The 27033-nt window shown below is 37.7% G+C and overlaps 4 protein-coding genes and 1 long non-coding RNA gene across 15 annotated transcripts; 1 reads left to right on the top strand and 4 right to left on the bottom strand.

Moving 5' to 3' along the window:
• Positions 1-529: 529 nt before the first annotated feature.
• Positions 530-5254, bottom strand: abhd14a (abhydrolase domain containing 14A). 2 transcript variants are annotated; one of them, XM_071494947.1, is made up of 5 exons: positions 4882-5254; positions 3843-4123; positions 3542-3657; positions 2702-2937; positions 530-1484 (listed from the first exon to the last, which is right to left on the bottom strand). In XM_071494947.1, exons 2-5 carry the CDS (start codon positions 4103-4105, stop codon positions 1302-1304), a joined length of 798 nt encoding a protein of 265 aa, XP_071351048.1. In that variant the 5' UTR covers positions 4106-4123; positions 4882-5254; the 3' UTR covers positions 530-1301. The 2 variants fall into 2 exon arrangements, with proteins under 2 accessions (XP_071351048.1, XP_071351049.1); XM_071494948.1 differs by having other exon boundaries at positions 5093-5253.
• A 701-nt stretch (positions 5255-5955) lies between these two features.
• On the bottom strand, positions 5956-12863 carry hyal2b (hyaluronidase 2b). Of its 2 annotated transcripts, none has more exons than XM_071494938.1 (4): positions 12536-12863; positions 10243-11222; positions 9814-9903; positions 5956-9725 (listed from the first exon to the last, which is right to left on the bottom strand). In XM_071494938.1, the coding sequence occupies exons 2-4, from the start codon at positions 11191-11193 to the stop codon at positions 9336-9338; spliced, it is 1431 nt and encodes a 476-aa protein (XP_071351039.1). In that variant the 5' UTR covers positions 11194-11222; positions 12536-12863; the 3' UTR covers positions 5956-9335. The 2 variants fall into 2 exon arrangements, with proteins under 2 accessions (XP_071351039.1, XP_071351038.1); XM_071494937.1 differs by lacking the exon at positions 12536-12863 and adding an exon at positions 11474-11686.
• Positions 12864-14545: 1682 nt separating this feature from the next.
• tusc2b (tumor suppressor 2, mitochondrial calcium regulator b) lies at positions 14546-17561 on the bottom strand. Of its 3 annotated transcripts, XM_071494953.1 has the most exons (5): positions 17395-17561; positions 17007-17053; positions 16329-16574; positions 15444-15564; positions 14546-15335 (listed from the first exon to the last, which is right to left on the bottom strand). In XM_071494953.1, the coding sequence occupies exons 3-5, from the start codon at positions 16475-16477 to the stop codon at positions 15270-15272; spliced, it is 336 nt and encodes a 111-aa protein (XP_071351054.1). In that variant the 5' UTR covers positions 16478-16574; positions 17007-17053; positions 17395-17561; the 3' UTR covers positions 14546-15269. The 3 variants fall into 3 exon arrangements, with proteins under 3 accessions (XP_071351054.1, XP_071351055.1, XP_071351053.1); XM_071494954.1 differs by lacking the exon at positions 17007-17053 and having other exon boundaries at positions 17399-17561; XM_071494952.1 differs by lacking the exon at positions 17007-17053 and having other exon boundaries at positions 17395-17559.
• LOC139631024 (uncharacterized) lies at positions 17079-23655 on the top strand. 5 transcript variants are annotated; one of them, XR_011693271.1, is made up of 5 exons: positions 17079-17414; positions 19543-19577; positions 19839-20002; positions 20465-20621; positions 23519-23655. It is a non-coding gene; the product is annotated as an uncharacterized lncRNA (long non-coding RNA). The 5 variants fall into 5 exon arrangements; XR_011693270.1 differs by having other exon boundaries at positions 19725-20002; positions 23442-23593; XR_011693267.1 differs by having other exon boundaries at positions 23442-23589.
• On the bottom strand, positions 18710-26093 carry rassf1 (Ras association domain family member 1). 3 transcript variants are annotated; one of them, XM_071494946.1, is made up of 8 exons: positions 25790-26093; positions 24085-24195; positions 23390-23907; positions 21902-22026; positions 20152-20256; positions 19707-19995; positions 19507-19622; positions 18710-19384 (listed from the first exon to the last, which is right to left on the bottom strand). In XM_071494946.1, the coding sequence occupies exons 3-8, from the start codon at positions 23679-23681 to the stop codon at positions 19235-19237; spliced, it is 1077 nt and encodes a 358-aa protein (XP_071351047.1). In that variant the 5' UTR covers positions 23682-23907; positions 24085-24195; positions 25790-26093; the 3' UTR covers positions 18710-19234. The 3 variants fall into 3 exon arrangements, with proteins under 3 accessions (XP_071351047.1, XP_071351045.1, XP_071351046.1); XM_071494944.1 differs by lacking the exon at positions 24085-24195; XM_071494945.1 differs by lacking the exon at positions 25790-26093 and having other exon boundaries at positions 24085-24772.
• Positions 26094-27033: the final 940 nt, after the last annotated feature.

Raw genomic sequence — 27033 nt, 5'->3', positions numbered from 1 at the left:
GGGTGTTGAGGCATTAATGTAAAAAATATATAATTTAAACTAAAATATGCACGACCTTAGGGTCATTATATATGTGTGGCCTGACCAAGCAAGCCACAAGAATGGCCGCCACTGATAATCAAAAGATTTATTGTAATCATTAGTGCTATGTTATGGTGACAAAGAGAATGAATCTCTAAAACTGTAAACTGTTAATTGCTTATTTTCAATAGTCAGTCATGCATAAGTGATTAGGTGCATTGGACTCATTAGAGATTATTCACAGCTGCTAATATGCTGCTGCTGATATATGGTGGTGGCAGTAATGAGACCTTTTACTGAAGAAAACATATCAATAGCACAATGTAAACGAGCCTGATAAAAATAACGGTCCTGCATTAGTCTGGCATTCAAAACGTTACTCAGAAGTAAAGATTAACACGCACATTGAGAACCAAAACCATTAGTACAACTGCAGATTGGTTGTTAATGTCTACAAAATCTACTAAATACATCCCAAGGCATTTTATCAACTGAAACATACAAAACACACATTTTTTGTTTTTATTTTAAGCTATGCACATATCTTATTTAGGTTTGTTTTTTGCATGATTGTCCAAACTTATTGCAAATATATTACATATAACTTTTTCATCATTATACAAATAAGTGTGACATATTCATTCATACTTTTTTTTTTATTACAATGTGAATCAGTTCTGTTTGCTTTTGTTGAGAACAGCATGTGTTTTCTTGGAAGCTGAAATGGTTACCAGATCTTAATATACAAATTTGTTTGTCAAATGTAAAGCGAACAGAAGCTATTTAAACACTTGCATCTGCTACATTTGCATATTTACAATAACGTACATGTCACCTACAAAAATGGTAACTGTAAAGCAAACACATTCCATGTTTTTACATGCAAAGAGAGACATGAAACACATGAAACAAAACTCACCACTCTACACGTCTGATGCTATTTTTAAAACAAACTGAGCTGAACTAGTTTCGTGTTTTTAAGTGACACTATGGAAACTTGAAAAAAGTAATACTTTTATAATGGTAACAAATGAAATATTATATTTTTGACGGTCACTACACAATGCCGTTTGCATGCCATTTTCCTTGTAATAAAACCTACTCCCATGCCAATGATCTACATGTGATGGTAACATGTGAATGATGCTGATCTTAGTACTTTTTTAGCAGAACTGTCACCAAACTAAACCACTGATTATTAGACTGTGTTCCTCTGTCTGTTTTTTCCTTGTCTTCATCTTGTTTCTATCTTTCTACCTTGTCGTCGTCTGTTATGCATTTCATTTCAATTTGCTGAGGAAGTCAAGCAATCCTTGGTGAAATTCTCTGGGTTTGTCCATGTAGCAGGCATGGCGAGCTCCTTCTAACTTGAGAACGAAGTGATTTGGAAGTTGTATGAGGTTCTTGTGGGACTGGGCACCCAGATTTGTGTCCAGGGCTCCAAACACAATCAGAGTGGGAGTCTGGAGTGAGAAGCACACAGGAGTGAGGAGTAAGAGGGAGGGAGACTATCCAGCATTAACAAGTTTTTTTTCAAGTTTTGACCTGTATCAGCTTTGTAAAGATACACACCCTTCTCACTTCTTCTGAAACTGGCTAAGTTGTTGGCTCTTGTATACCTATTGCATGCCTACAGACATTAGACACATAAATATGGCAAAAATGTCCAATGGAAATCACAATGACACAACAAAAATACACTGATGGGCAAACTTTCAAACAAAGCTGCAACTGATGTAATTTTCAGTTAATCTACTAATGTTTTGTTTGTGGTTTATCAATCATCTATTTTATAAAATACAATAATTACACATTACCATCATCAGTTACAACAGGCCAAAGAAATGTCTCAAAGATGCTGCAATAATTCAAATTCATTAATGAATAGACAATATATCAATAATTAACATAAATGATTTAGAACTGAAACTATTAAATGCTTAATTGATTAGACAGCAGACAGAAAATTAAATTATTTTGATGATCAATCAATAATTTAAGTAAAAAATGTCTAGCAAATATGCCAAACATTTCCTCAATCCAGCATAACCCTAACAAGCAATGTCGACATCAAATACAACATTTTAACAGGCATTTTTCAGACCTTTCACTCCTTTCCTAACAATTATTAAAGAAAATAAATGTTGATAATAAAAATAATCATTAGTTGCAGTCCCACTGTTTCAGTAAAAAACTTAAAAGCCATAAAAACATGCATTGACTGTGCCTTACTATGAGGGTGTTTAACTGATGGGACAAAATGGACAACTGCCCCAGGGCTCAAAATGCTTTAGGACCCCAAAAGCCAGAGTATCACTGTGTGTCAAAAGCTTTTCAGTAATTTGATTTACCACAAACAATATCTGATTTGGATTTGATTGAACTTAATGGGTATTTGAATGCGACAGATAACGAACACATGGCACAAAGATTAGGAAGATCAGCAACGGAATAAGGCCTTGCAGGTTATTTATGTTCTAGGGCCCCCTAGTGGGTCAGTTTGGTCATGCCTCAGTGGTATGGACTGCCCATTAAAGGCACAGTTCACCCAAACATAAAAAGTTAACCCTGATGTTTACTCACATGACACACGCTACTGGGACTATTTTCTTCTATCAGTTGTTTCTGTTTAATATATTACTCACCGATGTCACATCACCAGAATCTATTCTTCCCTCACCTGAATATTTTGATACTGCTGCGGAGTGTAACTTCGGGTACCAACTGGTGCTATGGGAATGAAGCCATGCAGCTGAGCACTGTTCTTCATGAAGAAGGGGATGGAGTAATGTCCACTCATGGAAGGGCTCAAAAGTACAGCTGCCCTGACACCCAAAGACTCCATGAACCTTGAAAGGAGGTCGACTCGATTCTGGTCACTCTTCAGAGCTTCTGAGTCAGGGGATTTTCCATAACCTCCAAGAAGAGGAAGGATATGTCCAGGAAAAAAAGATGGTGATTTTTAAGTAAATATAATTAAAACATAAATAAAATATAATTTTAAAATAAATACAATTACAAAATGTTAAGATTCCAAGAACTAACACACAACAGCAATTTCCACCAGTGTGTGTATGCAGTGAGATTATATACTATATATTAACTGTGCTAAATGTCAAGTTAATTTCAGTTGCAACAAGTAAATAAAATGTGATGTGTACTAGTCATTGTCTCTTAAAAAACACTGCATTTTACAGGTACAAATATTTTTTTTGTTTTCAACCACAAGAGTGCACTATCAGCTCATGAAAAAGCCTCCCAACACACCTGGCTAAAAATGTTAATAAAAATATTATTCTCTGTGTCATTTCCTTCGCACAATATCAGAGTGTATGTTTGAAATTCATTAATTGATGTTGGACTAATTCTGTTCTACAAATCGAATGTTATCTACTTTATGTAATATGTTTGTGTATCAAAAAGTGCATATTAATCAGAAACTAACGATCCAGTTTTATAGTGATATGACAACAGTCACTAAGATTTGTGTTGAATATGTGAAATAAGTCTTCAGTTCTACCTGGCAAGTCCATCGCTAAGGCCTGATATCCATTAGTTGCAAGGAGGGCCATCGTGCCGAGTTCTTCCCAGGTTTTGGATGTGAAGGCCTGGCCGTGCAGAAGGACCACTTGCAGCCTGCACAAAGAAATGATTTTGTTTTCCTATGACTCAAGATTTTATAACAAGCACAGGTCAAGTAAATTAAGCTGTAAATTAGCAGCATTGCCCATGTTTGCTTTCTTAGATTATTCGTTTGGATTTAGTAGTTGAAAAGACAAAAAACTTTACACCCAAAATGTTCTAAGCAGGTCTCAGCTCACCTTGGCAATATCTGCCGTCCTGCCCCATCAATGGGTAAAGCCTCTCGGAAGAAAAGCGGCGGGTCTCCAGGCAGCTGTCCCGTGCGAACAGACACATTGATGGTTGGAAGTGGAGGAGGAGGGGTGGCCATCAGCCCCATTCTTTGAGCTTCAAGAGATGGCTCCATGCTGCCCTGGCGAATGGATGGCAGCAGCAGGTACAGCAGTAACGTGGCCAGCAACACAAGGCCCAAAACAACAAGACGATTACGCAAGAAATTCATTTCATCAAGATGATTGACCTGGAGAAAAGTGGTAGACGGTGCATTGTGTGAGATCCAATCATATGGATTCTATTCATACAGTACTTCTATTTGTTAGACAGTGAGCTTATGGAAACGCTGATACTCCCATCAAATAAGACCACTGTGGTTCAGCTTATGAAACTTTCTTTACAATATTTGGATTCCAAAAGTTGTTGGTGTTAACCTTCATTCCTATTCACTACACCGTTGCAATACAAAGAAAGCCAGCATAGGCTTTGTGTAAACGGATGTATAAACTATTATCTTGGCTATTAACTATTAACATGGCTTGTACTGCTCGGCAGTTAGGTGGTTACTCAGGTGGACAGTATATTTCTGTGTGTGCAGCTTAGAGAGAAATATTTGCAGGTGAAGGCTCCATGAGACAGTTTAACTCTTGCTAAACTTGCCACGAATTGCCCATCTAAATCCCAGCAGCAGCAGCAGCAATGAACAACAGTGCACTACAACGCTAGATGGCTGATAATGTTTCCCATGTTTGAACTGTTGGGGACTTGAGGTGGCTGTGCAGGGAAACAGAATGAATCCAGAAAAAAACACAAGAAATGTTACAAATTGATTGAATGTTAACCCTGCAGGGTGGAGGATGAATGTAAACCGATGAATGTAATTTAGTCAAAACATCCAAGAAAGCTAACATTAGCTCAATTTGTCGCTCTTGTACTGGCTGCTCCTGTGTACAATGGGACGCGGACAAGACGCATGGACCCTTGCAGCACCAGGGGGAAACATACCGCCACACAGGAGATAACTAAACACGATCACTGACTGAAGGACGAGGCTGTTTGCTTTGTCGTCATGTCTTCTGCATTGCTGGTTTCCAGTGATGGGAAATGTTGCTGGAGGGGTCGATGCTGGTGGTAGCTAGCTTTCCAAACTGAGAGAGACAGATTAGTGCCTAACGCTAACTATACATTTTTTCTGATTAAAAAAAAAAACAACAACCTGTACATTCCTTGTCCCTTCAATTGCAGGGTTTCCGACCTACAGTAAAGACTAGATATAAACTGTCACACGAGAAATGCAAAGAAATGCTGCTATATTAAATCTACCTCGGATAAAACCATCGACTGTTTATAAGGTCTAAACTGTCTGTTCCCCGTCGGACCACATTACGTGCTACACATAATCAACTATTTCCTTCTGAAGCTGTTACAAAAATAATGCCCATGTTATTCCAGTGAAAATAATATTTTTGTCTAAGAAAAAACGGAACTTGTATAAATTTGTATAACTTGTATAAATTGTTTGTAAAAAAACGTGATGAAACTTGCAACTTGATTAACTTTCCTAAAAAAAAAGTTTATGTGTTGATTTAAAATATATATTTGTGCTGAAAAGGTGGTGTAATTTTATAGTACGGTATTTTTGAAAAGTACTACACCAAACATAAAATTTCAGTGTGCTTACTTCAACTTTAAGTACTTATCTGAATACCTGAAACTTCAGACTTCACAACTGCAATGCCATAAAAACACTGAAACAGTGTCTCATATACAAATTCAACCCTCAAGCATCATGACATTATTTGTTTTTACTTTCTTCTCCTTTTTTCTGTCTTTGTTGTAAATTATTATATATAATTACACTGAGTCAACAGTTTATTTGATACAGATTCAGCAAATTTCTTCCCCAAATTCTAAAATATTTATTTAAACCTGTGCAATTGAATGGATGGTACACCAAAATTCATGGACCCCAGCAGTAAGTGTATAAGCTGAAGAATATATTTTCTGCTAACAGTAAAGAAAAGCAATGCTCCTTGTAGACTACAGTACGCAGGAAAAAAGTAAAATAGGACAAAAAAATTATTTCAAAATTCTTTTTTTAATATTGAAATTCTTTGTTGCAAAAGTTGAATATGAAATATATTTAAATACAAAAACCCATTGATTTCTCTCCAGTTTGGTTTCAAACAATAACATCAATGCCCTTTGGCAAAAAAAGGCTTTTCTCAGTAACACTAACACAAAGTTGCTTCTACAATGGAGAGGTGGAATTATACAAAAGTAAAGTTTGATCTGAGGCTGTGGAATGAACAAGAGGACATCATGTTTAACATACACAACATGCACAATGCAACTGCTGCTTTGCGTCAACAATTCTGTGCTGATACTTAAATATTTCCAAATGAATGTTATTCTGTAAGGCTCCATCCTTTCAAAATTATTTAGTAAAAAAGAATGCACTTTTCGATGCAATCCCCTTGCACCTATTGAATAGATGTATTTCTTAACACTTAAACCAAGGTTTCCCACTGCCCTAAAGCTTTACTAATGTCCTTCACTTGCAAGTCGCTTTGCATAAAAGCATCTGCTCAATGAGTAAATGTAAGAATTTGAATGTTATCAAAAGAATATTCTTTTACTCTTAACATATTAAATAAGCCTAAAAGGGCTAGTTTTGCATGTTTTACATCAGTTACTCAACAGATGTTATATATTTTCTGACTGGTACCCATTTAAGTTTAATTTAAGGTTATCTATGCATCTTAATTTGGAGTAGATATATACGAGAAGATTGTTAGTGCAAATTCAAAGTTTGAAACACTACCCTAGTGAAAACAGTTGGCAGTTTGTGTCTAACATACTTGTAGAAAAAAGGCTAAATCATGCAAAAACAACAGCATGGCTCCTTAAAGCACTTCTTCTTTTGCCTTTATATATAGAGGGATTCTTAGCCTCCTAGTGAAATGTTAAGAGAGAAGCTTGGCACAAAATCATCAGCATTATACATGGGTGATATCTTTCTTTCATCTGTATACCACAGAAACCAGTGTTACTGTGTTTTATCCGATTAATTTGTTAAGCACTCTGTGCACTAACAAATTGTGTTTAAAGATAATGACAAATGAAATATTAGATTTTACAATGCAACTGAGTTAAAAGCCAAGGAAGGTTAAAAATCATAGAATCACACATTTCTGTTCAGATAAGATTCACAGTGAATGCATCTCTAAAATGACACATTAAATGGAAAAAACACGATTATATACTGCAATGTACTGACTGTATAATAACAGGTCTCTGTATCCAGCAAAATAACAATTTCATCTCATGTAAATGAGTTAAAGCCAAGCTATCCCAACAGAAAATTAGTTAAAGTGCATAATTAAAAAGTTCAGCTACATAAAATGTTCTATTGCAATGCTGGTTCTGTGATTCTCCATTTCCAGTTTCTGAAAAATAACAAAACCTATTCCTGCTAATTCCTCACAAATTTTAGGTACCTTAACACTTTTTGAGAACTTCCATACAGTTTTAATTCAGAATCTACTGTATAAATATGAAACGGTTCAGATACCTTTGGTCGAGCAAATATATTTACCCTACTAGTCTGAGGATGTATCTACAGAAGTTACTATCGACAGCGTCATTGGCAAGAACCCAACACCAGCTGCAATACAAGCAAGTCAAGTACAAGCTATAAAAATTCAAAATGGTTATAATGTATAGAGACCAGCTAATACTGGATAACTGAGGCTGAATGTTGAAGAAAATCTGATAACAGTTCATTGGCCAATATTATTTTTTTAAACACAGACACATAGAAACATTTTCAAAAGAATCCCTTACTCTGGCTACTGAAGAACTGTGGCCAAGACATTCTATAATGGAAAACAAAACTATCTAACATTTTATGTTACTTTTCAGCCAAAATAAACATCAATACTAATACATTTCAAACAAGCTTAAGTTGGCGGTGATCAGTTGGACACTAGTTATGCATTTGTACATTTATACTTATAGTGTCTGATAATCCTCCTGTCTGTCTTTAAGAAAATTAACAAAAATTTGAAAAAAGTTCCATTACCTGGATTCTGAATTTTCTTTTTTACGGGACTTATTTTCATGGTGACATCCATGTAACTTAGAGGATACCATTTGAATTAAACAAATAGTAACATTTGTCTTCTCTGCTTGTCTTTACCAATCTCTCCAGCCTGGTAGACTTTATGGAGTTTATATCAGTATAAAGCACTGTGCCCAGAAGAGGGCTGAGATGAACGCAACTGAAAAAACCTCAATAAACACAACCTCCAAACAAAACCAATTGTAGAAAAACAAAAGAGCCCTTTGTAGCCCTGTTAAGGCACATTTCTGAACTGAAACAGGAAGTCCAGCCATGTTATGTTTATAAGCCAAAGATAACCAAAGAGATTTAAGACACCACATTTGCCATTATGTATCACTTCTGGCATAAAGCACTATTTATAAGTTAATCATAAGGTTATACATCATAACACCTAACCGCTTGATTTATCGAAAGATAGAAACTATTAGGCATCAATACTACAATGCACAGCACCTAAAAGTCCCATTTCATTGTAATGCACCAACAACGTAGCAATATTGTATCTCAATAGGCATTTCTTCCAAACCGTTGCTTAAGTGTCCATCATTTCAAAAAACAAAAAACAAATAAACTAGAGGTAACCTTGCAATGGCATCACTTCAGCTGCAAACCACATCTGTCTTCGAACTCAGCCTTCATTTTGGTCTCAACTTCACACCTGTAGTTTTGTATCTTGCATGTTTGTGATGCTATCAGTGACAAAAACTGTCCACAGACATATTAACACCTGCCAAAGTACTCAAAAATGCTTCTGTGGTAGTTCCTGCTACAGTTGGTATCTCCAGGACTCCATTTTGCCATGATGACACACACACACACACACACACACACACACACACACACACACACAAGGTGAAAACACACACAGTCACATCTGGTAATTAAAAAAAAAAAATTACCAATTAAAAAAAAAGTCTGTCTTTTTTAATAAGGCATTTCTCTGTGGGGACAGTCCAACCTGGAGGTCAGGGCCAGTATGGAGCATGGCAAAATTTAAAAGATAGTTTCTGATTTTCATTTGATGTTAGTAAATAATCAGGTGCAATATTGATGGATGGATATGGATATGGATGAGACAGTCCTGAGGTTGGCAATCTCCCAGTGCAGCTTTTCAGACAAAAATATTCCTTTAAGATGGGCCTGTGTGCTGGGATAAAAATGTAAAAATGTCCTGTCATACTGGGAGATGTGTGATGACAGGACTGACTGCCTGCTGCTTTCAATGCATCACTATGACTAGTGCACAGTAATCTACCACCTTTACGTCGAAAAGTTTGAACTGTCCTTTTCAGGGCTGGCGGAAGCAGTGAATAGTTTGGGCTTCTCTGTTTCCTCAGTGCAGCAGAGTGAGGAGTCCTAGTGGGAGTAAAAGGCAAAGAGGCCAGGTTCCTAAGACAGAGGAGGCTCTATTCTGCCCTTTTTCTTTCTGAGCACAAGCCTCACCCCTGTACCCTTGGTAGCACTGGCACTGGAAGTGTGTGCGGAAAAGAGCCAGCTCGGCTTGGCCAGGCACTCCTGTTACCTTCAGGTGGCCACCCTGACTGGTGATGCTTTGCGTTAAAGGGCTGAGATGCAGGTACACATCACTATCTGGTAATCTACGAAGACAGCGGCCGTGGGATTTACACACCAACCGACTGCACTGCTCTGCTGCCGTAGACACATTGAGCAGGTACCGGCCCAGTGGTCCCTGAAGATATTCATTTAGGATGGAGCAGCTGGTCTGGAGGATAAAAAAAATTATGTTAACACCAAACTACTGAACACCAGGCTATTCAGCACCATATGAACACAGAACGGATAGCACTTACATCACTGCTTGCATAGGAGGTGTCCCCCCAGAATATCACACCTGCAGCACCAAGAGCAATACTCTCACCAATGGTGGAGACCAGATCTGTCTACAAAACATTTAAATACACACAGTTCATTAGTGTACCATACAATGAACACAAAAGAAAACTGAGGCATTGAAATGATTAACTGAATTAATAAATTTGGTAAAATTATTGTCGTTGTTTCAGTCTCAAGTAAAAAAATACCCCTCTCAATTTCAAATCACTGTAAATTGACGGCTATTTGAACCTTTTTGCTGTTCGTCAAACCAATCATTGGGTTGCTATTTTTTTTTTTGGATTGATAGATTAAACATTGGTTAAATATAGTATCTAATCTTCTCCATAACATAATGAATGTATAATCTTCCTGATCTTAATGGATTGTTGCTTTAGCCAACTAACCTCAGTGAGGAGGGTCATCTTATTGATGTAAGTAGGTCGGGTATAAACAAAAACAGGGCGAGCTAATCTGTCCCCAACCGATGCCAGACGCATTGCCTCCTTCACCCTGTTTCTGACGAAGAGACGCCCATAATTTGTAGAGTTCAGTACAGAGTCCATGTATATAGACGGGTAGAATGCTGAACATTCCTCCCACAACCAATTTAGCTGATCGTTGCGGGCCATCTCCACAGCAGGGCAGCGGCCTGTGTAGTTCTTCAGGCCACCCCTGTAGTCATGGTTGTAACAATCTGGAAACAGGTAGAAGCCCCAGAGTTGATTGGGCCTCAGATTCTTGGCAAGTTTCAGGGTCTCCAGCATAAATCTGCGAGCTGATAGCTCAAATTCCTGCTGTGCAACTCTTCCCACTTGTTCTGGGGTCCACTTAGGATTCTTATTGGCCACCATTTCACGAGATTTTTTTCTATAGATATCTTTAATATTCCAATTTCTTATCCACAGTGGGCGCCACTCCTCCCAGTCAATAACAGCCAAACCTTTTGCCTCTTGCTCACGTATATATTTCTGCACACCTTCGGGCATCTTTTCATAGTGCTGAGTGAGGCTGGCGACCTGTGGGAGACCTCCATTCACTGCAGTGCCACCACGCTCATAATAAGGATACAACCCGAGTCGCTCCTTATAGAAAATCGTGAGATTCTGTCGGACAAAGCCCTCATTGGGGGATGCCACAATGTCAAACTGGTCCAGAGATAAAGTTACACGATGGCGCGGGGCACACTCCTGTGTTGGGGCATTCCACGTAAGAAGAACCGGCTTCTGGGAATACAATGGCCGTCTTGTCTGCTTTACATCCGCTGAACACAAGACTGTCCACAATGTAAACAGAGTCAGAAGCAACCAAGGCAGCTGGCCAGCTGTGGTGAAGAGAGAGTGAAGTACAGTCTCCATGGTCACTGCTCACCTTCTCTCGTCTTTCTCTAGAAAAGAAAAACAACAAAAAAGTTTCCTTAAATACAGCCAAAACTAAAAACCAAAATTGTTCCACAATTTGCCGCTTTTCTAATGTCACAAATATTAAATCAGTGAAAACAATTTTTACGTCGAACATTAAGTAATATTATACTGACTAAATTAACGTGACATCGCCAAATTAGCTTCAAGTTTCAATGAAACTGGCAAACGTGCTAAGTTAGCTAACGGGTTGTTTCTTCTTCCTGTCCCGTCTTACCTGTTCCGATGATGCCGACGACCAGGGTTTATTCCACTCATGTAACCAACAGATAAATTACTTTTCCACAGCCCTGCCATGTGAAAAATAGCAGTCATAGTCCCTTCAATCCATGTTAGTTCCCGACAACTCCACTAGCCAGGTGCTAACAGAGTAGCTCTAGCTGCAGCGACGATGACGGCTGACGTTTAGCGACAACGACTCACTCCACTGAGTTACTGACTGGGGGGGTAAGTTATGAATCTATGAAAAACCTAACTTGTCTCGTTTTGCCCTTTTTATAAATGTTACTTGAGGTTGTGCTGTAACATTTGTATTAATTAACAATTTATCAAGATCATAACCCTATCTGGCATAAACATGAGGGTAAATTACATTCCAGTGTCCCCCACCCCCCTAAATAAAGATCAAAGTAGACTGTTCTCTGAACTCTGCAAAAGAAGTTAGATAAGTTTAAATTGTTGCTGAATGGATGAATGGAGCAGTACTCCTCCATTATTTTTACTAACAAATGTGAAAATTATTCCAATACAAGTAAAGGTCCTGTATTCAAAAGCTTACTTAATAAAATATTGTCTACAAAATGTGCTTTAAGTACCAAAGTAAAAGTACTCATTATGCAGAAAAAATTATGTTTTAATAGTGTTAGAAAATACTTACATATATTATAGTATAGGATTATTATTACTGATGCATTAATGTCTAAGTAGCCATTGACTAGTTGAGGTAGTGCAAATTTCAAGTATTCTTTACACTGATGGGCATTTCGAGCTACACAATCCCCTCTTAAGATATTAAGAGGACATTTCTTACAGGAATACAAAATCTCCAGGCCAGTTGCATATTTCTCAAGATAAGCATAATTTTCTATATTTAAAGAGAGGAATGTTCAGCTATTCTTCCAGGCGTTCAAGCTTGAATGTGAGCCATTGTTTGTATTTTGGCAAATGTTCGGCAGTGATGATACTTTTTTATGTTAACAAATCAAGCAGCATCATTCTTGATAACAGGATGAGTTTTTAAATCTGCCTTTTCAAAATGCGTCCAAATTGTGTATCTTACCAGAAACCTCCTCCTCACTTCTCTCCAGATAAAGTAGATCAGTCAAGCTATTCCAGTTGTTCAAGATCAGGATGCATACAAGTCAAGCTTGTTACCCTGCTCCATTATCATAGTCTGAGTTTCCTCAACATGCACAATTATTTGTTCAATCTCTGTTGACATCCACCACTGACTTGTATTTAAATAGCCAGAAGACTCCACCTCTGTTTGACCTCTATTTTACCTCTATTTTACGTGTAAACACTTCACTATACTGCCCACATTTCTTTTAGAATAGAGGGAGTTTCAAAGTGTGGCTCTTTTGCTTGCTTCTCTGACAGTCGCAAATGTTTTAAACATATTGTATACTGTTTTGAATACATGTCTGAGTCTCTGTCTCCGTCAAATTTTCTGTACAAGTGTTTACCCAAAGCATATCAAGTAAGATGTGCAGGTCAACAGCTTAAAAAAAATCCGGAGTCTCTTGGTGACTTAAGTATATAGGGCTTTACTGTAGATGATACAACTTGTGCTACTTGAAAGTTAATAAAACATATAAAAGCTTCCTGCAGTGTTGGGTGTGCATTGTTAACTCGTTCTTACTAGTTAGATGGTTAGGACTCATACAATTGCAAACATACCATTTTTCAAGAGCATTGCAGGTATCTTACAACATATCTTATAGATAACCTTTTGTGGAGCTAAATGGGGATAATAACGCTGAGAGGTAATGAATGACTTCAAAAAGATTTTTTGTAAGATCTCTGTTTGAACCTATGACAAAGAAACACATGAAATTGCGTACATTGACAAAGTACGTATTTTCACATAATTCACTCCACTGTCCCAAAATGACATTTTAATTTCAAATACTCACTCACACCTCCCGACGCATGGATTTCTCTTCTGAATACTGTTCTGCCACTGTGTTGATAAATCAGCTAAGTTACTCTTGATTCCTCAGTTTAGACATGGCAGGTCTGTAAAAATGTAAAATAATTCATACATCCTTCTTTGTGAGGTAAAAGACTGTAATGGTCCCCGTGAATGATACCTTACTTTGGAATTTCATTTTTTTTAAATGTGCCCAGAGTTTTGTCAGCAAAGACAGACTATGGGTGGTTTGCTGAGTCGTCTTTTCTTGTAACCCAAATACTGCAATTCACCTCATGGCCTTGCATATTATTACAGCTTTGTGAAAGTAAACAAAAGGTACTGCCATGTCTCTCCTAGACTCAGCTGGAAAAGGTACTTGCCTGGAGGACTTGTGTAAAGTGAAATAATTTCATGGAAGCAATAAAGTGGAGTGGACTTTGGCACAACCCTTTTATCCTGGAAAGAGAACAATATCCAAGGCAGCTTTAAAGAAAACCCTTTCCCATGGAGACGGCATTGATGGCCTTCATTCCTCTCTTAACTTCATCCATACCTCATTAGCAGACACACACATACACACACTTCACCTCCAAACAATGGTTTGCCTTTGCAATTTCCTCTGCAGGTGGGTAATATCATCACAGCTGGAGGCCAGGGGTATTTTTTCCATTACATGGGCGAACAGGTCCTGTCAGTTCATTTTAGTGTTTACAACCTTTGATGAAAAGCTGAATTATCTTTTGTTACAAAAGACTATTTGACAATCAGCTCTCATAAGCCTGCCAAATAATTCTTATATAAAGGCTCAGCCTGGAAAACCACATTTGATCTGATGAAAAGAGATTTCCTCCAGAAAATTCCTTCACTCTCCCTGCATTTCAGTTAGGATTACAAGTTTCTTGAAGTCACGTGATAAAACTGCAGGTGGAAGTGCCATTAATATAGGTTACAGAAAAATAATTTTATCAGGAACATTAGTCCATACCCTTAAATCTTTGGATAGCTTTCAAATATTCATTTTTGGAAACCTTAAAGTCCTTTAAAAAAATCCAGATATTCTCACTGGAATTATCATAGGCAATAATTCTTAAGTATATCCATAGTAAATGCTGTACAAGGATAATGCATGAATATAAGAAAGGACCATGACACCAGTTCAGCATTTTAAATTGTAATTAAAAAACAGTTATAATAAATTAAAAGTGAAACATAGTATGCCAAAGCAGCAAAGAAAACAACAGGATCTCTTATTAGACTCACTGCTGCTGTGTACATGTGTGGCTCTGAGGTCACTGAAGCAAGTCCATCCAAAGTTATAATATGACATTAATCCACTTTAGATTTGGTGGGCCACTGATTGTCAACTCCCTCGGCAATAAGCAGATCCTGTTCCATGCATAATAAAGCAAGTCATGATGGTGTCAAAAAACTAAAGTGTGCACTTAAACTTTCCTGCTCTACATAGTATATGACTGTGACAGGAGAAAGGACTGGTTACATTCCCTTGAACTTTTAGAGTTCAGTGAATTATCCCAGAAAACAATCCGCAGCAACAAATTCAGGACTGTCACATTTCAAACCATGTCTGCACACACATTCACACATACATGCACACAAACCATGATCTGTAAACTGAGTAGCTTTTGCCAACTTGGCACCCTTCTAGATCCCCACTGGTGACCTATTCTGTGTCTGCACACAAGCCACAAACAGATCACATGCAAGGCTCAGCACACATTGCATTGGCCTGTCCACATAAGGGCATCAAATATGTCAAGAGATCATGTTATTTTAAAAGGTGGTTCAGGCTTCCAGGTGTAGGGGAAACCACAGGACGGAGTTGACACAGTGGCTAGTCTGAGACACTCCTCAGACATCGTCAGGCTTCACAGAGGACAACTGGGAAATCTACATGGATGCACGGGTGGTCGAGCTTTATAATTCCCTGGAAGGACACAAAAGAGAGATTGAAATTTGAAATCTAAACTAATAATATAGAGAACTGGTGTTGGTGAGTAAAGTTTAGATTAGTTTAGATTTATGATTTCCTCACCTGAGGTGTTAGGTTTTTCTGAATCCTCTTCAGTTTGGCCTTTTTACGTCCATTTTTTGTCACAATTGTCTCTTCATAGAACTCGTGGGCCAAGTCACCATCTTCATCAAAGAACATAGAGCTGCAGCACAGGGAGAAACTTAATTGGCCATACATACATACATAATAAGCCTGCGTGTATCCAAACTTACAGTAAATGCAAAAATTACAGGTTGTTAAAGAAAACTAATATTACAAGTCTGGGTCCTTTCCTGTAATATAAATCATTTTTTGCTACACATACTGTATTTTGTGTAAATAGAGGCACTAAATGTCCCCAGCCACAAAAAAACTAAATATGTTTTCAGGGTGTCAACCTAAAAAACCTGTGAGCAATAAAAAAAAACAACCAGCTGCTTAGTTTGCTTAAGCCTTACCCCAGTCAGTCAGTCAGCAGTCTTCTTGTGGTTAAAATGTGTACAATAAGCTAATAGGTCAGCTATGAGTATTGATATAAGAACTCAGTACAAGTGTGGCCACATTATCACTGAAATCTGCTGAATAACAAGGTATAACTAGATGTGAGAAATTCTAGTGTCTGCTATAATGTGCCAATGGATGGGTCTGAATTGTTACGGAAACAGTAAATATGTGTTTTCTGGTAAATCTCTTGATAGACGGTATTTTTAAAATATCTTTTTTTTCTAATGAGCAGATAAAACCACTATGTCATACAACTGAATACAATTACCAAAAACATGTGCTTTTGGTTACATAAGAGGAATATCAATATTAGTATTCATATCGTAAGGCAAAATGATTATAAGCACATCACGTTATGTCAATCTGCTATTACACTTGAAAAAATGTATGATGGAGGTTGCGTGATGCTGAGGCTTTATTTACCTTCGTCTAGTAAACACAAAAGGTGTTGCACCTGGGAAACTTCGAACTCTTGCCAGCGACTGTTCGTTTCCATCTTTGGTTGGATCATCCACACTACCTGAGCCAGAAAAAGGCCAAAATCCTTTGGATTTGGAGCTGCTACCACCCATCTTCAGCTGCAGCACATTATTTCCTTGGGTCACAGGACTGCCAGTGGTACTACAGTGTTACTGTACCAGATGAAATGTGACCTTCAGGATATGAAACCTATAAAAAGTGACACATGGGGAGTAGGGTCAGTTTTTTGGAATACAGATTATAACAGAGTCAAAATGATTAAGTAGCTTCTTATTTTGGACTCTGAAATGCAGAGAAAAGAGTGAGTTGGGTAGATATTTATTTCTGAATCTGAAATCCTAGCATTTCTGTGGACAACAAAAGTGGTACCACAATTAAAAAAAAAAAAATAAAATGGGTTACACTACAGCACCTATAGTCAATGCAAAATTTACTGTGATTTTATAGCCATTTTTTCTAATTATACCTTGCTTACGGCTAATATAGAATAAGATAAATATATAATATATATACATATAATAAACCCAAAGTCCATATGTCAGTATGTAGCAGGACAGTGACAAATCAGTGCAACCAGACAATACAACTGTATATGAAAACAGCCCTGCCAATGTCGCGTACCTGACCATCCTCCTGTGTCGTGCTGTTCAATCGGGATCAATTGATATCTGAGAAATTAATAAAACCCTGAAAAACATTAGTCAGCTCTTCGTAGATTCTAGAGGGCTCGGTAACATTAGGTTGTCTGGAGAGAGACAGCTAATTTGGCTAGCTAACCTTGACCGACAAGACATGTCCCTACATGTGTGTTAGTCGCTGCCCTGTCACTTTATGTCCTGGCTGCTAACATTACCATTAGATAAAGACAATTAGCAGTCTGTTACTAGCATTAGCCAGGTCAACATGTTTCTGCCTGGTTTACAAAATAACGTGTACTGACGCTGCCAAATGCTAACGTTAGCTGGTTGAATAAACGGCGTTTATCGATTCAGCTGGGTTGAAAACATACCTACAGTGGTCTGTTTGCAGGTAAGAAATTTTCTTTGATGAATTTGTCTTGGTGGGTTGCTAAATCTACACAAGCTAAGACCCCATAACACACTCGCGGCTACGCTAGCTGTTTATGCTAAGTAACGCTGTCCGTTTTTATTCCTCTGCGTTTCTCGGTTGGTAAAGAAACATTGTGGTGAACTGTCGCCACCACATGGATAGGAGTGTGAAATAGGACAACTGTACAAGAAAGGGCAAGCAGCTAGAGCTACCATAAACTTTGTGTAAACTTACTGCCATTAAGATAGACATGCACAGTGTACAGTTTATCAGGATGCTATGCTGTAAAGCAAAAAGTGGACACCAAATGCTTTAGACCCCTTAGTTGTAAATAAAGGAAATCTCAATGTTGTAACATACGATGGTATTCTAGACAATAATGTGGTTCCAACTGCATAACAACAGTTTGCACAAAGCAAGGTCCATAAAGACCCAGTTTTCTGAGGTTGTTTTGGCTTGTTTTAGCTAAAACACCCTTTGAACGCAGACTGCTGGCCAGGCCTTCAAATCAAATACCAGAGCCTGACCTCACAAATCTTGTGACAACTGAAAGTAACCTGCTATGGCCACATTCCAAAATCTTGTGGAAAGTCCTCCTAGAGGACAGGGTGCTGTTATCACAGCATATAAAAGCCATACATGTGTAAGGAGATGGTCTGTAATCATATGGGTGTAAGGTTCCTGAGTCCATATGCTTTTGGCCAGAAAGATTCACACAAAACTTGATCAAACCTTGTGCTTAACCCTGTATTGCCTGACCCCAGAAATAATGGACAGAAAATTCTGATTTCTTGAATCTGGAACCTTTATTTGGCCCTTTCACAAAATTTGGGAAAAAAAATTACAAAAAATTATTTGCATATAGGTTTTTCCAAATTTTATACACGATTTTACTACATACTAAAATGCAAAAAATTATGTAATTATAACTTGCTTCAACAGATTAAGTGTTCATGTTAGAATATTACTAAAAATTTCAAAGAAAATGTCGCTGGAAAATCGTAAAAATCGCAATTTTCTTTACCTTGATCCAGTGAGTTGGGAACTATCCAACTTGGATTGTCCCATGAACTGTTTGAGTTGTTGTAGTGATAAAGGTATCCACCAGGGGTTGGAAGACAAGTGTCAGATTGGATACAAGAGGGTTTTGAGTGAAGTTTTTACCATAAGGTAATGCAATAGGTCTCAGAAATGCTTGTATCAAATTTGATGCATTTGGCATTATAGGGTTAATGTAAAGTTTAAATTACCACAACAATAACAAATTAACCATGTTTTATTATCATCTGTTTTATTAGATAATAGAATATGAACACAGTGTTTCACATTTTAACTTGTCCAACCCATTTTACAGATTCATTAAAGTGCCAAAATTTAAGAACAGTCTCAAAAAGATAAACAAAGCTAAATATCACATTAAATGACCCAAAGATAAACCATATAAATTACTAGAAAAACACAAATGTGTCTTCAATATATCTATAAATAATCTAACTAAGCAGCATCATTTGTCAAGAAAGAACTCTAAATGAATTAAGCTTATTTTATTTTTATTTTTTTGCAGATTCAGTTTATAACAGTGGTTAAACTAGCACAAAAAGTGACAGCACCTTAGGTGGTTCACATTAAATGTAACGGCAGTTTCCCTGTTTCTTTAACAACCTTTTTTCAAAACAATGTAATCGTCTGAGCCATTTCCTTCCCTTTTACACTGCTGTAAACTGTCTTATTGACCCATGATACAAAGTGGCAGAAGGTTCTTCTTGATATAAGTACAAGATCAGCTGTATCACTCAGGGTCAACCAGGAGTAGTTATCCTCGCCATGGCCTGCTTCATCTTTTCTCTAGCAAGAGCGTAGCGCTTCACAATCTGCCGAACATGCTCCTCCTCCTCACGCTGCAGGATTCGCAGAAAGTTGCACAACTCAGGAAAGCTAAATGCATCCCACTGTGGAGAAGGTTGATTTCACATTAAATGCAGTTGTTTATATATAGAACATACAATGTCAGAATATATTGGCAAAATAAGGCTTATCAGACAATCATTCTCAGAGCCAAATGGAAACTTACATTGACATCCCCTGTTTCATTTTCTTTCAAAACCAGACTTAGGACTTTTTCACTGGGGCCAGCACACAAGCGTAAGTAGAGTGGACGTTCATCATCACGCAGTTTACGCATGTACACTAAGTAAAAGGAAAAAAATCTGAATTTAATAATTGATGGCACTGTTTTGTTTTACTGTTAACACACAATATTAAGGCTGCTACCTTGACTTTGTCTCTCAGTGCGTTCAAACAGGGCAAACTTGGCTGGGTTGTCCACCACAGTGAACTTGTTGAGCAATGCCTCGATGACTTCCTGTACCCGTGTTTGGGAGCTTAAATGCAGGTGTTTTGCAGTATCTTTGGGGAGGTAGAAAGAGGTGCGCCGTTTCATCCGCCTGCCCTGCTGACCTTCCTCTTGTGTGGAGCACAAGCTCTGAGGAGGAGGGAGGGAAATCGGTCGAACTAACTGAAAGTGGACCTTGATGAAACCAGTGTAGAACCCGTCTTTATTCTGCAAGGTAAACAGATGTATAGCATGGGATGGGCAGTGCAATGGTTTCATGCAATATCAACGTAGATTGTAAACTATCAAATACAATTTGAATTAAAAAATACAATTTTTGCATGCATGCCTGCATGATCAGAGAAAAAACAATTAGTCACTCACAACCATCATGTAGAGATTGCTGTTGATCTGAGCATTATACTCCTTAACCTTCTGTTGAATATCACCAACACTTAACTCCTGTTTACCCAAATCGATGTGGTCATCCTGAAAAGTAAAGAACAGGTACAGTCTAGCAAATGGGCCACATATTGTCAGCAGAAAGCTTGTCTTTACAAATGAGCTTTAAGGATGAAAGTGACGGAGCAGAAATAAAAGTAAAATAAAGTTAAGCTCTCATTCTATCATTTCACAATAAAGCTATGCAGGATTCAATGTCACCAAACATAAAGTGAAAACTGCTCTGTGCCTACAGGACTGATAAACTTTTCCATAGCCTCACTGATGACTTTCTGACCCTGTGAAAGAAAGATGTAGATGCAGTAAAGTACAGTTCCAGCTCCGAGCCACTGTCCTCCTGACTGCGGACCAAATCACTTCCTGTGCTTCCCCAGGTCATCTCCAAGGTTCAGGTGAGAAAGTATTTGGATGCTTTAAGATTTCTGTCAGCCCCACTATCTTAGAATGATCTCCAGATTTGTATGTCCGAAATTTCTGAGCTTGTCTGGAGAGGACTGATTCTACTAACAGCTCTTTGACCTCAGCAGTCCCAGTTGCGCCTCCCTGACAATAAAATTTCACAAAGACATCTAAAGGGCCAGCCCACTCCCAGTGACATCTGCTTAAATTATCCTGGGAGAAAAGTGTTTTCCTGATGTTATTGCTGATGTCTGTGAGTGTAAGAATGCTCCTCTCCTCTCTGATAATGTGCATATACTGTGTTTAACATGGACAGGTTCACTCTCGTTCCTATCATTTATTATTATCCATATCATGACTCCACCAAAACCATCCTGCTGTAGCAGGAAGGTACAGCTTTTGAAGCTGTACCTTCAAAAGCCAGGATATACTATATGTACTCAGGGTTTCAAACAATGCTTTCTTTCTGGCTTTAGCATTTTTCCTGGGTACAGCTGTGCTGGGAAAAAGATTTTTTTCTTTCAAAACAAAAAACATGATTTGTGACTTGTTTTTTGGTAGACATTTCTGACTGGCTTTCCACCTTCTAAACACAGATTCATCCTGATTTTGAAAGACTATACAAATGCATTTACAATCAGTGAGAGGCTGCAGCAGAGTAGTTAGTTTATCAAAACTATAAGCAGCCAGGTTGTATAATATATATATTGCATTATTATAAATATGTTCATATAACAAAATAATAAAAACTCAAGCCAAAGCACATTAATAACATTAATAACATACACAGTAAAGCAAACTTTTAATTCTTTGATAATTTGTCCATGGAACTCAATAGTGTCATTTTTCAGTTGTTCTGTAATAAGAACAGCTGTTTTATTGTGAAGTTGTTAAGTTGTCCCCTCCCCTCAGCTCTCTCCTAAATTACTTTTTGTATAGATGCCTGGACAAAGAAGAGGTAGTAAAATCAGTATCTCTGTGGACAAATGGCACACTAAAACACAGTGGACAGCAGTAGACAATCTGGCAGTCTCCATCTGCTTTGACCTGCCCAGCTGCACAATATGAACAGAGGCAGAATTGAGTTTGAATTATTTTTCTCTGAAACAATCATTTTTGCTTGGTTGAACAGTTGAATCTTTGAATCACAATTTTAACTAATTTTTCTTTCAAAAATATGATTTTTTTTAACATAAACAATCCCAGGAAGACAGCCCTGCTTTCTGTACAAAAGTATTGTTGACTAAATTTTTATTGTAGCTTTGTTCCTCACCACATTTGTGTCTGTCTCGATGGAGTCGACAGAGAAATCTGGCTGGTCTGTTAACAAACTTGCATCTGTGCTGCAGTCCAGCTGGATGAATGGTCGGCAGCGGTAGTGACAAGTGTAACTGCAGTCTGAGAGAGAGAGACCATTAGAGGGTGCAAATTTTGCATTCTCAGTTATGCTTTGGCTAGTGGTCAACCATTCGTGGTGTGTAGAGCCCGCTGCTCTGGATTTTGTTCACTAATCTGTCTCTGTGCTGAAAAGTGACACCCAAATCACACTAACCTAGATTCATTATCTATGTTATATAAGCAACATACCAATATTTTTCTCTGTACAAAGTAAAAATTGATGGATATGTTAGTTATAGGTCACTATCACTGTCACCTGTTTGTTTCTAATTGCTACAACAGGTAATTCTTTTGTTGAACTGCCCCCTCTATATGCCACAGAAATGCTTGAAGTCAAATGATACAGAGAAACAGGGACGTCCCCTGGTGCTATCTGTACCAGCATACAGTTGAAACATGAGGTCTGCCAGACCTTCCTACAGACTGGGAAAAACTGTGATAAAGTTTCTCATGACAGGAAAACATAACATGAGCATCCTGCATTCTGGCACTAGTGGAAATTGGAAAGTGAAGACTATATCAGAGCTTTGGAAGGACACTGGGTTATAGATGATGATGTAGATTTTAATGAAAAGATATTTTTCAGCCATTTCTTATAAGGTTAATTATATTCAATTATAATTTTTCTTAATATGCATTTTCTTTACAAAATAAGCAATGATTCACAATGTCTATTATAAGTCCCATTGGCAGGAATGGCCTGACACTCTGTATGTCGCCCTGTCTCATACAATGCAGATTTAGTGGCTCGTTGCCTGCTTTTGCTTTTTAGGTCAATGCCTGCGGTGAAAAACATGTTTATCATGTACACACCAAACCTAAAGCATAAGGCTGGTGTTATTCTACATTCTTCTTATTGAAATTAAAAAACAACTATATGAACAATGTGTTAGTCGATATCTTAGTATTTTCCAGCTTCCCCACCCTGTCTGTGGCTCGCTACACCAAGCCCATTCATTCTTTCTACGGACATAAATCTTTAAATATGAATATCTAATATACATACGCTCATTTTTGAAAATGGTTAAATAGTGTAGCTACAGCTGGGTAGTTTTTAGGAAACGCTACACTGTCTTGGGTAAATTGTTTAAATTTGGGGACTATTTGAGTAATTAAACCAGCAGGAAAGTGTGTGTGTGGGATTGATTAAAAAATAAACTACAGTGTGCGGTCATGGTAATGGAGGAATGCCTCTCCCATTGCAGGTCAGTGCAGGCCACAGTGTTCCTACACAGATAATACTTTTTAGTCATTTATTGTTGGTTTTGGTCTTTTCATGGGATTTGTTGACAACAAATATTCATAGAATATCTACAGACTTACCCTACAAATTAAAATAGATACATGTGGAGAAGGTACTCACTGGCACAGCGTAAACTCTGCTTATAAAGACCCCAGATGAATTCTCCACACAGGTCACACCAGGTCAGATGCGTGTAACTGTAGGGCTGGAAGTCATGACCCACTCCAGCCTCTCCTGTCTGACACCCAGGCGCCTCGATGCTGACGCTGTCTCCAACCAGACGAACGACATGGAAGGAGCAGGGCTGACCTGGGTTTACAGGTGGCAGGGCAGTGCGGGCTGCAGGAGCAGCCAGCTCAATGGTATCATTTACACTGAGGTCCTGCAGCTCGATCAGCTCACATTTAGACATCCTGTCCTTGATACAGACACTGACATGTCAAGCGAGAACTTGCTGTCCATGAGCTAGTGGGTGTACATCCAGCTCTGAGAGGAGACCATTAATATTCACACCTTTGTATCCTTATGGAAGATGTTGTGAGTGTCAGCGTCTGGTGAGATGCATTTGGACCAGAAAGCACCAGGCAGTTTAATTGATCCACTTCCAGAGAAACAAGCAGCCACCAAAGCCTTAAGAGCTGCAAGACAGTGAAATCATACACGTTTGTGTATATTACGCTCTTGGTACATGCATGGGTCAGTTTAACATACAAGAATCTGAACTATTTAAGTATCTCAGCAATACAAATCCATAAAATCAATGTCTGTGCTGTATTATGCTATGGGCTTTACAAATGGAAAAACAAAAGATTAACCTTTGTTATCTGATGCCAGGATTCATATGATTATGTTAAAATGTGGGACAAGATGATGAATATAATCCAGTGCAATCCTGGAGCAACTCGTAGCCTACTGTTTTTCTGAACCTGACAAGAGAAATGAAAAACTATTTTAGGTAACACTGTCACGAAAAAGTGGGTCACTATCATTTCATTCATTAATTCAGAGAGCACCAAACTAACCTCAATCAGTCATTTCAGAAATAAGTGGCAACACAATAAAAGTACAAAGCCAACAGCTGTGATTTTTGAATGTCATGTATGTACAGTATGTACAGTACAACAGCTATAGGTGGTGAGTGTACGACTGGCAGTATATCTAAATACATTAACTCATATGCTTCAAAAGTTTGAAGTACTTTATTTTAGTAATTCCATTTTATTTGCTACTTTATACTTTTCCACTACTTTTCAGAGAGAAATATTGTAAATGTTTTCCCCTACTTGTTACACAACTATAGTCATTTTGCAGATTAAAATTATAAACAGATGACCATTTTATAAAATATGAAGCATACAGCAGAATAGGTAACCCATAACCCATTCAATGCTGCTTACATGTTGATTAATTAAAGCAATTAAAGCTTTGATGAATTAAAGCAATTCATAAAATATTTAATAGAAGAAATAACAATGACAGATGCCATTCATTCTATTTCATAATGAGCAGGATAATTTTACTTTTGATGCTTTACATTTTGCATACTTAAGATTTTGTACATTGTGATTAGGGGTGTTGCAATATCACAGTATTGACAATAACGGTGATATTTAAAAAAGAAATATGGATATTGTGTTAATAATTCACATATGATAAGCGATGGCAGATGTTAGGCCTTGTGGATCTTTTGCTTATCAGTTCATCTGGTTGCCCATTCTGTATCCATAAAGCTTTACCATAACTTTACAAAAAGAACAATTACACTAGTGTTTTGCTCTTTTTTACAGACTCCCTCTCCATCTCCCTACACTGGAATTTGAGTCTAGTTCATTTGCCAAAAAAGAGACAAAACACAGTAAACAAAGTAAAAGATTATTTGAATGATAGTATTATTAGTATTAGTATTCCTTTCACATTTTCTATGGATATCGCAATAATATTGTTATCATGAATTCTTTTGGCCAGGAAGATCGTGTAGTGAAAATCTGATATGTGAAAGCCCTATTTTCTACTGAGTAAATTTACTAAATCCTTTCTCCACCACTAGTGACAGGAGGCACAGGCAGGGGTTGAAACACTGACACTGTCTCTGCTAACAAAACCATAACTGAATATTGTTGGTCTGAAGCGTCAAGTGTAAGTGTAAACTATCCACAGGTGCATCTGAAACTTAGTTTCATTAGTTTTCTGTGCAGCTGAATTGTGACTTGAATATGAACAACCCGGGGCTCTTTCTGCCAAGTGGGTCACCGCACGGCGCAGTTATTCCCACAGGGCAACAAGAGCACATTGTAACAAGGATCATCCATGCATATTCTGCTGCTCTTGTCAGTTTCAAGCTAAACAAGCCATGCGTGCTTTGGGCTCTACGACAAAAGTTGAAATTATTCTTTATGTGTAGCGAGAAGCAGCTCCCTTCTGTGACGGGACAGCCCGGTTTAATCCTGCAGTCCGAAAAGGGACAAACTCATTTGACAAATGTTAAGATTTGCTGACAAACCGTTAAAAAAATGACCTTACCTCGTCCGGTTCATCTGCGCCACTTACAGAAGACCAGGTTTGGAGGGTGGTCGCAGTTTGACGTTGAATTAACACCGAGCCTCGCCAGACGCACGCACCTCTCTTTGCGCATGCACATTGAGAGTGCGGGATTACCGTCTAATCCCGTATGTGCATTAAACCATCCTGAGAGAGGCACCATGGGAGGAATCTTTGCTCTCACACATTAGAAATGAAGTGCATGCGTACTGTCATGGAAGCCGTGATCATACACTATATTATTATTATATTGCTACTGTTGTGGTAAATATGTAATTTTTTGTATCTATATATTTTGTATATTATTATATTGTTATTATTTATCTTCCTAAAAATTTTTTATTAAAGTTTCTTGCAGCTTTTCTGTTCTCTGCACTGCCACTTTGCTGCTGTAACACTGTGAATTTCCCCACTGTGGGACTAATAAAGGCTATCTTATCTTATCTTATCTTATCTTATCTTATCTTATCTTATCTTATCTTGTCTTGTCTTGTCTTGTCTTGTCTTGTCTTGTCTTGTCTTGTCTTGTCTTGTCTTGTCTTGTCTTGTCTTAAACATTTGAGTATGGGGCCACAACTTTCTAATAAGACCCTTTACTTTAACCTGTATATTAGCTTTGTTAGTGGCCAATAAAGCATGTTCTAATGCTTGGGAGACCAATAATTAAATATTAATAAAAAACAACAACTTCTTGGTTGTGAAACACCCCCTGGTTGGTGTTACTTTTTTAATTATTGGAAAAAAAATCGAAATGGTAATGGGTTATTAATTGATGACTTGTTATGTTATATTCAAGTCTTTTACAGTATGTTTCACATAGCATCTAACATTTCAGAATTGTTTTCAAAAAGGGAGTTAAAGTATAAGTATAATGTACTTTAATTATCCAATCCATGAATTTGTCAGTTTGGAATGAATCAACTGTTGAATGTTTGATTAGGGGCCATCTCTAAGAGAGACATACATCTTAGAATACATTCACAACTACATTCAAGTTAAATCAGTCTTTAAGGCTTTGTAGAGAGAAGAAAGCAAGATCTCACATTGGCAGGGAAGGAATGTCTAGGTTAAAGAGATAAACCTGCAAGTAAAAGGAGAGAGAGGTCATTGGACAGTTTTTCCGCAATTATTTCTAATGCTGGTAACAACAATCCTAATTTTACAAGTTTGTGTTTGGGCTCCAAAAACATGTACGTTTAAATGTTTCAATTCATAGAGTAAAACTC

Source organism: Trachinotus anak, unplaced genomic scaffold (genome assembly GCF_046630095.1).
Source record: "Trachinotus anak isolate AG129_WGS33_773 ecotype Australia unplaced genomic scaffold, CSIRO_AGI_Tana_v1 ptg000013l, whole genome shotgun sequence".
Classification (NCBI taxonomy): domain Eukaryota; kingdom Metazoa; phylum Chordata; class Actinopteri; order Carangiformes; family Carangidae; genus Trachinotus; species Trachinotus anak.
This window is presented reverse-complemented; position numbering and strand designations above follow the sequence as displayed.

Bases quoted from the DNA above. Each gene is read 5' to 3' on its own strand.
- abhd14a (XM_071494947.1), bottom strand. From the start codon at position 4,105: ATGAATTTCTTGCGTAATCGTCTTGTTGTTTTGGGCCTTGTGTTGCTG. The intron at 2,938-3,541 runs GTAGAACTGAAG...CTCTTCTTGGAG, and splicing joins CTTAGCGATGGACTTGCCAG to GTTATGGAAAATCCCCTGAC. The intron at 1,485-2,701 runs GTGAGGGAAGAA...TTCTCACTCCAG, and splicing joins AGCAGTATCAAAATATTCAG to ACTCCCACTCTGATTGTGTT.
- hyal2b (XM_071494938.1), bottom strand. From the start codon at position 11,193: ATGGAGACTGTACTTCACTCTCTCTTCACCACAGCTGGCCAGCTGCCT. The intron at 9,904-10,242 runs GTTAGTTGGCTA...AATGTTTTGTAG, and splicing joins AGATGACCCTCCTCACTGAG to ACAGATCTGGTCTCCACCAT. The intron at 9,726-9,813 runs GTAAGTGCTATC...TTTATCCTCCAG, and splicing joins CCTCCTATGCAAGCAGTGAT to ACCAGCTGCTCCATCCTAAA.
- tusc2b (XM_071494953.1), bottom strand. From the start codon at position 16,477: ATGGGTGGTAGCAGCTCCAAATCCAAAGGATTTTGGCCTTTTTCTGGC. The intron at 15,565-16,328 runs GTAAATAAAGCC...CCTGTGCTGCAG, and splicing joins TTTGTGTTTACTAGACGAAG to CTCTATGTTCTTTGATGAAG. The intron at 15,336-15,443 runs GTGAGGAAATCA...GTGTCCTTCCAG, and splicing joins AGAAAAACCTAACACCTCAG to GGAATTATAAAGCTCGACCA.
- rassf1 (XM_071494946.1), bottom strand. From the start codon at position 23,681: ATGTCTAAATGTGAGCTGATCGAGCTGCAGGACCTCAGTGTAAATGAT. The intron at 20,257-21,901 runs GTGAGGAACAAA...TTTACTTTTCAG, and splicing joins TCGAGACAGACACAAATGTG to GATGACCACATCGATTTGGG. The intron at 19,623-19,706 runs GTAGCAGCCTTA...CCTTTTACTTAG, and splicing joins CACTGAGAGACAAAGTCAAG to TGTACATGCGTAAACTGCGT.